This window comes from Labrus bergylta, chromosome 23, assembly GCF_963930695.1.
Source record: "Labrus bergylta chromosome 23, fLabBer1.1, whole genome shotgun sequence".
Taxonomy (NCBI): domain Eukaryota; kingdom Metazoa; phylum Chordata; class Actinopteri; order Labriformes; family Labridae; genus Labrus; species Labrus bergylta.
The window spans coordinates 7411476-7423128 of record NC_089217.1 but is presented as its reverse complement, the minus strand read 5'-3'; the positions used below and the strand labels follow the sequence as shown (position 1 = coordinate 7423128).

General features: G+C 39.8%; 1 protein-coding gene across 2 annotated transcripts in view; it reads right to left on the bottom strand.

Moving 5' to 3' along the window:
- Positions 1–2890: 2890 nt before the first annotated feature.
- The window catches only part of wnk1b (WNK lysine deficient protein kinase 1b), an 84867-nt gene continuing 76104 nt past the window's right edge, over positions 2891–11653 (bottom strand). For both annotated transcript variants that reach the window (XM_065951571.1, XM_065951572.1), the window contains 4 exons: positions 11097–11138; positions 9251–9423; positions 8996–9052; positions 2891–8474 (listed from right to left, as the gene is read on the bottom strand). In XM_065951571.1, the coding sequence (XP_065807643.1) occupies positions 8031–8474; positions 8996–9052; positions 9251–9423; positions 11097–11138 (716 nt within the window). In that variant the 3' untranslated portion in view covers positions 2891–8030. The remainder of the gene's footprint in view (positions 8475–8995; positions 9053–9250; positions 9424–11096; positions 11139–11653) is intronic.

Below are 11653 nucleotides of genomic sequence, written 5' to 3'. Positions count from 1 at the left end.
TATGCCTCCTTACGTAAAAGTTAGTGAGAACAAGAAAGTCAAAACTCAACTCAAATGTTTCTTATTTTTGACTTTCCGCTGCATATCCTGAATTTCTGGTGAGGTTGTTTGCTGTTGAAATGGATTCTCAAGTTCATTCTTGTAACATCTTCATAAACTGGAGAACGGGAGCTGGCTGTTCTTTCCATCGGCCGTCTGTGCATTTGTACAATCTCCCACACATGTGACATCTGAAGACCCCCCCTCTTATACTGTCACCCTCTCTCTCCCTCACCATCACTTCTCTCTTTTTTACTGTGTCACGGTGTCTTTTCATTTCATGCTGCCATAGAGACAAGGCCTTTGTCATGTAGGTTCACTAATTGGTCACGACATCAGGATAAAAAGGAGGAGACATTTACTGTACACAAATAAAAACAGATTTTCTAACCTGATTATGTCCCTATGTTAAGTCCTTTTCTCCTCTTTAAGGTTAAAAATAGCTTGATCACTTATTTCATTCCCTCATTCCTGTAAGTCAGTCCATCTTCAGACAAGTAAACAAGTGTGTGACTGTCGGTGTACAGAACTTAAAGGGTCCATGTCCTGTATTCATGTGTAGTTCTGTTTGTGTGAGGGTGTCTTATTGAACATCTCATATTTAAATTCATTATTCTAGCTCCGTTTAGTGTTTAATGGTGCTTGAGATGACTGTTAATAATTCACCTCCGTTTCTGATGTTAGCAAGGTCACTCTTGTCCCCAGGCCAACCAAACAGGAGCCTGGATGCCGGTAGTTTCTTGCAAAAATGGGAAGCAAAACAGGTATATACTGTCTGTATTTACACAAATTATTTTACTGCAATTGGTTTTAGCTGCAGCCAAATGTCCCAGCACACACTAGGAATTGAACTGTTCTACAATCTGTGTCTTACATATTAAAGTTTTTCTTGTTCATTTTGGCTACATTCTTAAATACTTTTTCAAAACATTAAGTTCAAATGTCTGGTCAGTTAGTTTGTTTTCCACAACAGATTATAATTTCTTATTCATTCAGGCACATTTCACACGTTTTGGTAAACGAGTGCAAAAGATGAAGTACACGTACCTGTTGAAAGACCTCTGGCTTGTTTTCGTTGTCAACTATAAGAGAAAAGAGTGGCATTGTGGGGAGTCTCACTCCAAAAGAAGTCATGAAACAAACATCTGTATTGGAATCGGCTAAATGGTTATGTCAAACATCGTTATCGGCCCTGAAAGCACGCACTTATGAAACAGGAGTTGAAATGAGCCATCTCTGACACAGTATGTTTGAGGTGTGTAGTAAAAGGGGGATGTGAGAATTTGTAGGTCATCCAGGAAACTGTGTGTTTGAACTTGTGTGTTTGGTTTCACTCAGCCTGTCACATTTTCTGTGCAACCCATCTGATCTTTACTTTCGACTGAATCTAACAGAACAGAGAAGCCTTTATGACAGACAGATAGATATGTAGACATTTGCAAACTACACGTGAGAAATTGAACATCTCTACAGGGGTTCACCTGTAAACCCTGTATTTGGCTGTGGGTGACAGACGCCTGCACATCAAGCACTAAACTGTGAAGAAAAAAAAAGACTATTATGAAAAATATCAGAATTATATTCCAGTTTTTCAACCTCACAACAGGCCATGCACGACTAAACATAATTTATTATTAAATACAGCAGGAAGAGTTTACATTTGTGTTACTGATAATTAAATAATTCAAAAATAAATAGCATTAACTAACTTGAAGAAAAGCTTTTTGACAAAGCCTATTCAAATCTAATCCAAAGGTGTGTCATTTCTTTCAGAGCAGTATTCATATCATAGCAGGAAAACTGCATGATGGAAATTTATTGTTGTAGTGTACCACTAAGTCTCATTTTCCTCCCCCCCCCCCTTCCTTCCTCTGACCTCTTTCTCTCTGCGCTGACTGTTGTTTTCATTGTTTCCATGGGGACGGATAGGAAGTCCAGATTCACACCTCACAACGAGCTGTATCCTGATTGGCTTTGAAGCAAGACACTTTTCAATAAATCTGGATAACAGGACAAAGACCAATAAATGCAATGAAGTTAATGAAGATGGGTGCTGCAGCCTTGTGGACAGGACAGGTACTGCAACAAAACAACTGCGTCTGTCAGTGATGATCTGAGCCGGGTTAAACTTCTGATAACACTTGTGCTCAGTTTAGCCTGATTGAGCCATTTCTAGTACTTTGACTTTTGGGTTCTCTTGCAGAATAAAATGCTATTAAACCTTAAAGTAAATCTACAATTTACTATCAAATATTTATGATTCCAATACGTTTCAGAGTGTCTTGCAATTAATTTCTGAGGTCATTCCTTACCACTTGGTGAACACTGTAACTTTACTAATTTTAGTGCCTAGTGCCTTTTGAATGCTTTATCTAATCCCAAATTATGAATAATGAAAAATAACTAGAACTGCTGAAAACCATTTAAACGACACTGACTTCAATTAGGATTTATAAACGTAATATTAAAACTCTTCAAAATGTTCTTTTAACACAGTGCTGTCAAGATGATTCATTTAATATTCTTTCTTTTATAATTACAGAAATTTCAACCATTTGTAAGTCTAGTATAACAAAGAATGAAACTGCACTTCAATGTGTAGAACCGTTGTATGAAATGTCTTGAAAAGTCTCTAAACAGAAATAAGAAATAGGAGAAGCTTCTCCTCTGTGGTGTTCCAGCTCTAACTGTCTGTGTCACTGTGTACCTGTATGTCCACATCTCCTATATTTTGCTCGTTCATCATGACGCAGCAGCCTGTGAAAAAAAGATATTAAAAACATAATGAGCACAGAGATATTATTTCATTTCACTTCTATCTTCATACTGATTGAAAGTCCAGTCACTCCGATTCATTTGAACAACTTTTATTCATTAAGTTTTTACAAATAAAGTAACAAATTTCATTGTTTTGTAGCGCAAAGCGCAAACTTTTTTTTTAATATGAAGCTTGAACACTCTATACTTAGTGCAAAACATACCTTGAAAGGCTGCCGATGACTCCCTACATGTATCTTTTTGATTTTCTTTCATTCATTCATCCTTGTTTTGTTTTTATGCAACCACTTTGTACAATGTCAAACACGTTACAGAAAAAATGAAACCACTGAATTAAGTTAGGTGCCGCTAGAGACATTAAAACTGCTGATAAAACAAATAAAATATAAAACATCAGTGAGAGCAGAAACATAATCAACATGTTTTCAGTAACAGTCTGTAGGAGAAATAGTCGCTGTGCTCGAGAATCGACATCAATCCACAGGAGAGAGCAATGTGAAACAGCAAGGTTATGCACTGAGTCTGTGTGTGTGTGTGTGTGTGTGTGTGTGTGTGTGTGTGTGTGTGTGTGTGTGTGTGTGTGTCTGTGTGTGTGTGTGTGTGTGTTGATCTGAAAGGCATTTTGTACATGTGGGCACTTCTACAGTCAAAAGCAGAAAAGATAAGCAAGTCCCAAACAGGCAAAAACTGAATGTAATGTGAGTAAAAGAAAAACAACCACTGCTACACTGCATGTGTCACCTTCAGGATACTTCACAATAAGAGCGCCCTAACTACATTACTCCCAAGCCTTTCACAGTAAGAGCCCTCCATCACGACTCTGAAACAACTTCACGACAACTGATAGAGCTTTCAAAATAAGAGTCCTCCAGCAGGTGCCTAACTTTGAAGCCATCTGTAATCTAAACTAACTGTATCTTTAAATAATATTGCATTGCTTTCTTTATTCTGTCTGTAGTAATGACGTAGAAACACGGCAAAAAAAGCATCCAACTTCTACTGCGGAAATCAATCGAGGCTAGAGCAATGACAACGTGAAAATCCAGGTTGTTACCTGTCAATCAAAGCAGCTCCAGTGAGAAAAAGCAGGTTCATACACTCTTTTGTTTTTTTGTATTCTGTCCTCCGATTATTAAAGGTCTGACTTCTAATCACAAAGAATAGAAAATGCTCTTAACTAAAGCAAAGTGGCTCAATGATTATTCACAGCTTCAACCAAACTTGCCTATTCACAAGAAATGGAAAATGTCTCAGGCAAAAGCAATGTGTGTTTGTTTGTTTTGTACTAAGTAACGCCTATTCCCAGAATATCAACAGATAAGTGAATGTCTAAGTTTGTACCAGACATGTTTTTGATAAAAGAAAAAAACAAGAGGACAGGGTGTCTAAGGCCTTGAATCTAAAACCACCAGAACTCCATTATCACTTCCACCACCATCATCATCATCATCACAATCATCATAACCACCACCAACACCACCCCTAGCACTGTGACACCCCCATCTTAAAACACTTCTTCTTCTCTTTGTGAATAAACCCCCAACACTGCAGCTGCAGAACTATACAGCAGATTGTGAATGAGACAGTTTTCATACCTTTTGCAGATTTGCTTTTTTGTCCTCAAGCAGCACGTCTGAGATGATTAGGCTACAACATCTGTTAAAAAGACAGTGTAGCTCTGCGGCCTTTTAAATGCTTTTGGGGTAATAAAATGGAAGACAGCCAACATGTTCCTAGTGGGATTAAAAAATGGGTTGTACTTGAGAATCATTACGGCTCCTGCAACTTTGCAGTCAGCATTTCTTTCTGCTGCTTTTGACACTGAAAACTTCCTAGATTGAAATCAAATACTGCAGAAAAAGGGAAGTTTGGGTTATTTCACAGGAGAAAAATTATTTATTTCTTTCGTCACATTTTCTAAGTGGGTGGAGCTCAGTTGGAAAAACTTTCCTCTGTGCACCAATCAGGATTCAGATGGAGGCACGTTTTGTCACTGTCAATCTTAACTGTAACAAACACCCTCCAAAATACTGCTGATAAAGCCGAATAGTTGAGTTTTTCAGTGTCAAACTATTCCTAAAAGATACCTTAACATGTTTGTTTTTGCACAGATTGCTGCTTGTTTAGAAATGAAAGTGTTTTCAGGGGCTTTGGGCTGTAGTCATTTTACTGTAAAGTTTATAATAGATGTGCCTCGGTAAATGCACTCACTGCTCACTGAATGGGTGACTCTAATCCAGAGGTCACATCATCGTTACTTTTTTGGTAAAGATAGAATGAAAGCGAGAGATAGGTCAAACCTAATAGATGAATTCACTTTGATTACCGCGATTTGTCCTCCGCTGACTGAATCCTGCTCCTGTGTGGGCCAGTGCCTAAAGTACAGAGTGGTCCAAGCTTCAAATACAATCTTTAATGACTCCCTCCTGAAAAAATATAAACGCACCTCTTTTCCTCCAATATCTACATGTAAAAACCCTGAAAAAAAAAAGTCACTGATGAACTCTCATATTCCCTCCATCTTTTAGCTATGGTGTAGTAACCGGGCTAAAGTCACAGTCAGGCCTCCTGTGTTTCGGCCTTCAGTGGCAGCAGAGTTAGGCTAAGTTAAGGTTAATAGTTACGATTGAATTTTTTTTTTTCAATCCAACATGTGGAAGCATTCTTCTTTACACTATCAAAGAGAATAAACCACAAACCAGCTGTAGCACACACATCAACAGCTAACAGCCATCTACTACCTGCCTGTAATCCAACCACTGACTTCAAAGTGACACCCCCAAAAACTCTCCACACATGCTGCCTAGTGTGCTTACTTTAACTCAAAGTCGTCAACCCCCAACACAACAAGCAACAGGAAAGATGCAAGGCACTAGTGAGCACCTCTAGATTTCACCAGAGGCTCGATAGGTGATGGTGGGGGGAAGCAAAAGAAAAAAGAAAAATTAAAGACAGTTTTCAAGTACATTAAAATGGACACCATTGGTTTATACATTCACATTCATCTAACAGAACCAGGGGAGAAAGGGAAGAGGAGGGCTATTTAAAGTGTCTGATATATAAGTACTGTATTAAGAAAAAATAGCTAGCATTACTTTATTATCTAAATATCAACTATTCTGCCTTTCACCCCGGTTTGTTTTAATAATCCAGCAATGAGGTCACTTTCCACTTTCAATATGATCCGTTTTTTAAGGAACTGAAGCTGCAGTCGATCAGTTGTTGTAAGGCATTTGTTTGGATAAACGTCCTCCAAAGCTGACTGTAAAGGACGATTATTGTAAAGAAGGATTTTTTTTCACATTATTCAAAGAATCTATTTTATAAAGTTGCAAAGAATTGAAAGTGAAAGCCTCACCAAGCCGTCCTCAGTTTGCTTTTGTTTTCTTAATTTGTGACATTTCATCCTCAAACTAACGTTGTCCAACAACATTGTCTGAGAATAAACAACAATAATCACAGTGTTTTCACATCGCACACCGATGTGCTCGCATAACAGGTCCGTCGACAGAACACACTCTTGTTTTTGTTTCTTTTTAAATAGAATAATAATCATTCACAACAATAATTATGACATTAATGTACATTGCAATCATTTCAACACACATGTTGAAAGCAAACTAATGATGAACTGAGGCATTAATGTGTCACTCTGTTAAACTGCTGCTACGCCTCAATGTGCATGTCTGTACATAAGTCTGTGTGTGTGTGTGTGTGTGTGTGTGTGTGTAATGTACTGTATGTCTGTGTGTGTGTGCGAGTGCAGCAAGCCAAACAAAATCCAACAAAACAAAATAAAAATAACAAAATGGAATCATAATAGCTGACATTCTAAAAAATGAACCGAGACACAAACTGTACAGGGACTCGATATTACTCTGATAACAAGGCCACTGTTTCACGCCGAGTCCGCTCACGTTTTCTCTAAAAGGTTTCTGCTGTTATTGCTTCAAATGGCAACAGAGAGGCAGGCGGACAGAGGGAGAGATGGAGGAAGAGGTGGAGTCGTGATGGTGAGGAGGCGTTTGTCGAGCAGAAGCATCTGTCCATTCAGTACTTTAATCGGACAGTGGACGAGGTGTTTGATTCTGATGTAAAACCAGCACACTCTCTCTCTGCTCTTCTTTGTCCTCTTTCTCTCCTCCATCATTCTCCACCTGTTTGAGCAGTTTGTCACAACAAGGGAGGAGCAAGACACAGAAGGTAACAGAGGAGTAGCTGTCATGACTCGAGCTTACAGGTGAACAAATCCACCATGTGCTGGATTACACTTACTCTAAATTAGGCAGCTAAGATCCAGACTTTCTATTTCCCAGTGGTTTGTTTTTTGGACTTTCTTGTGCTTTTAATGGTTAGGAGGGAATGACCAGATTGTAAATACTGAAGAGCAAACACTCACACGCTGTATCCAACACCTTTTCATTTTGCTTCCACCTGTAATCAAAGCTTTTATCTGCAGCTGTATGCAGCTTTTTGACAAGCATGTTACAGTCAAACAGACAACCTGATTGTGCTGACCAGCCATGCTCCTCTCTTTGTGGAGTCCCAATCTCATTTAAGGGAATTTCGACATGTTAGCATCTGCTTTAAGAGCTTGAGAGCTTTTTTCTTTTTCTCAAAATACTCAATAAAAGAGCCAAAAGATTCAAATCTTTGAAACTACTTCAGCACGAGAAGCTATTAAGAGCTGCTGTGTGGACACAAGGGCTAAATTTGGTTTCTTTAAAGGCTGGCCCCCACATTCCTCCCCCTCAAAATGTTATAACATCTCCTCAACTGGTTGACCCGCCTCACAGACTGTTGTTCACTTAAGTTAATGCCTGAAATGGAACAAGTGTGACCAAGCGATAAGTGCCTTAACATAACAGCAAGAGTTACTAATACCAATCCTGCACCCTGTCAATACCTCTTTGGCCTTTAACATTGCACTCATCAGTCTTTTTTTCTTAATCTTTGAGCTGTCACAAGACCTCAGTCCAAAACAACAGACCAAGGAGATCATGGACTGCTTTTTGCGACAGCTTCTTGCACAAAAGGATGGATACAGAGTTTGTATTCCGTATTTCGTTTCCTGTTTTCTTTCTGCTGATTTTATTTCAAACTCATTGCACCCTCCAGTTCTTCCATCCTCTCTGGCAGATCTAGCGTATAACACTCTGTTTTTCTGTTCTGACCAGGCGGGCCGTGATTCACTCCAGCCCTCTCCCCCAGCCCTACGTGGTCCTCAGGTTGGGTCCTCCTGGGTTGCTGACAGATTTTTGCAGAGAGTGGGCAAGATGGAAAGCCTGGAGTGGACCCTGCCCGGGGATCTGGCCCTGACCTCCTACCGAGACTGCTGGGTAGGGGCCTAAGGGCTGGGAAGTGCTGACCAGCAGGGGCCCGGGCTGTGCAGGGGCCTGATGTGGAGTCGAGAGGCCGTGAGCAGGACCGGACCACTGTGCACTGTAGGCGGCGGTGGGGGTGTAGTGGATGAACTGGGGAGGTTGGGGTTGAGGTGTAGATGAGGAAGCGGGCGGATGGCACAGGGAGCCCTTGCGGACGGCCATAGAGGTAGCGGTGGTGGGGTTTGAAGGGAGGTGGGCGGAGCCTCCGATGCTGCTGGGACACAGTTGGCTGGGTGCAGAGTACTTCCTGCCCAGACTGGCAGACTGGATCACCTGGAGAGGTGGGAGTTCACATGAAGAGAAAAGTTTATTCATGCTTACTCTCATGGATCTTCCTTTTTATCACAACTAAGCAGATTGTATCAACTTTCTTATCTTTTTATCTTTTTTGATTTGAATTAAGTTAACCTGTATCTCAAAGAAAAATTGTTTAATTTTAAGAATTGTTAAAGTATTACAGTCTCCTCGAATGTCTCACCGCAGTCATACATCTTAACTTAGATCGATAGATAGATAGATACTTTATTGATCCCGAGGGAAATTCTTACATTGTATTACAGATACATATTTGTTGAACGATTATCTCAACCTGCAGGTCTGTCTTTTAGAGTTCATAGAGTGATCACACTATGCATGTTTCAAAGTAAACTTGTCTTGAAACCAATTACAGAGAACTAATAGACACATATACCTTGTTGATATAATTACAGCATAAAGGCACTAAATTGTATACTATGCAGGTTCATTGTCCCTCCCCAAACACATATGGAGATGTGTTTAATTTTTGAACTAACCTCATAGCTGTGTCCTTGTGCTGGGGTCTGCTGCAGCTGTTTGGCACTCCTCTTCCCCTGAAAGTGAATATTTAGTTCAGTTTCCATTACACTGATTATTACCCTCATGCAAAACAGTTGTACTCTATACCTGAGGGATCAGTATATGAACAATGAATGTTTTAAAGTAGGCTGGAACAATGTGCAACTTGAACTACAGGACTGGCACAATATTCAGAAGACTGAAGAAAACAGGATTATAAGTCTGCAGTTAACCTGTGAGAGGTTCATGGCATCTCTGGCCCAGTTGTCTACCAGTTTATGGAGGTCGTCGGTGAAGGTTCCTTTCCTCTGGTGTGGGGCTGACATGTTGGGGGGCAGACACTGAGAACCACCTTGGCTCTGACCCAAACCCCCTGAACCACTCACTGCGTTGGTGCTGTTAGTCCCTGTAGACGGAGACAGAAGGGAGGAGAAGAGCAAAGGATGTGAGATTTTGTTAAAACCAGAGGATCATTATTGTGTTTTATCTGAATGAATGAAAATGTATTTCCTGCCTTGACCATGAAAGAGGCAGTTACATGGTGACAGAGGCTCGTCGGGGACGGCTTTAAGGGTAAGTCAGAATGATGACATAGTATTACATGTTTAGATGTAATGATGGACACAATGATGACTAGCACCAACATAAAAAAAAAAAAATGATACTTTAACATATAATTTGACATGCACAGCAGCATTCACCTGCAAACTGCTGCAACACCAAACAAGCAGTGCTGAGCCAGGCCTGCTGCATTAACACTGTGTGCTGTACTGTGCAGGGCTACAGTTGTAATTCATGTTTTTGACCAGAAGAGGGCACTCAAGCTCTAAGCTGCTTTACTTTTTGTCAACCCTCAGCATCAAAGAAAACAAGCAGGACACAAAACAAACTGCACTTAAGTGCTCTGCTTGAATACAATGCAGCTTCGTATTCATGTTCACCATTGTAAGTTAAAATCATGGCTTGTTCCCATGAAGTCATGTGTCTCTTACATAATCCTGGATTGTTGTCTGCTGTCTCTTTTTAAATGTTTTCTCATGTGTCTGTTTTGATTTTTTTTTCTGATCAGTTTGTGGTTGTTTTGTGTTTGTTGTTAGTTGTTCTGCTTCTTTCTGTTTGAATTCATTCCTCAAGAGGAGGAGGACGATTAAAGTGTGTCTGTGTCTGCCTATAGAAGTTCTGTCATTTTATGGGTCATTCTGTGTCTATCAGTTGTTGTTATTTATCTGTTTGTATTTGCACTCTGTCTGTGTGTATTCCTTTTGTGTGTTTAACTAATTACTTCTGTTTAAGGATGAAGATTACAACATCTCACAGCTCTGTGCAACAACCTCCGCATGTTTAACTGTCGTCTGAGAATTTCAAATTCTGCTTCACTCTAATCCTGATCCTAAAATATGAAATATGACATGTTTTCTCAAATCATTCAAACCATTGTGAGAGATGATAAGCACCATCTATTATTGGTCTGTTATCATCATGAAAAAGGTACAACATATTTTACAAAAATGATTATCCCTTATACATCCCTTTTACATTGACTAAGATCTGTTCAGTTAATAGATATGACAAGAGAAAAGACAAAATATGCAGGATAAGCCGATCAACACTTATCATACAGTTGGTCCGACAAAAACTGTCATGTCATGCTAAATAAAATGGAGGAAAATAAGAACGAGGAGAAACTGAGTCATGATTGACTCAGCAGCATGGAACTCTGGGAAATGCAGTCATGATGAGTGAGGAAATAAAAAAGGAAGGTAGGAGGTGTGTGTGTGTGTGTGTGTGTGTGTGTGTGTGTGTGTGCATGCACTGTAAGATTGAATATGTTATGCCAGCCCAATTCAGTCGTTTCAGTCCTTGAATATTTGTTCTTTGATCATTTATTATCAAGAAAGTAATACTGTTTTTGTGAGCTGAAATGACTGAATTGAATTCAAATCTGGAGGAGGGTCAATGTTTACACATTAAGGAGACATAAATAAGAGAGCACAAGGAAGCGTGGGAGGAGAAGTGCAAGGACGGAGTAGGAGAGATGGATGGAGGGAGGGAGGAAGGACCAAAAAGAGCGATAATTACTACAGAGCTGGTTGCAGGGGCAGACTTTTTTCACCATCTTCCCTGTGTGGCCGGAAGACAACAATTGGAGGATTGGGAGAGAGTCAGAGTTAAACCCCGCCCACAAACACCAAACAACCAAACACAATGCACCCAAGCATTATTACTGGAGCTTAATGTAGTCATTGACAACATTTGGGGTTGAGTTACCCAAAATCATCTAATCACCTTTTGAACAGTGCAAAGGTTAATACCCTAAATGTAAAGAAGGAGTTGAATATGTGTTTGCAAAATTTTAAAGTATGAATTGAAGCCATGATAAACAACCAAGATAGTAACTTTCTCTTTTGACAAGGCAACCTTCTGACAAAGTACACACACCTACTTTAAGCTCATTTCTTTGCCAATAACATAATGGAATAAAAGCTGATAATATTGGAATATCAATATTGTGAAGCGACGCTTTTGGGTAACCAACTCCTGGTTCTGAGTCCTCTCTGCAGCTCACAGGGCCACCCCAGAACTGGGTCCAAATTAGGCTTTAAAACAGTTAAAGTATTAATTTCCAGACCTCTTAG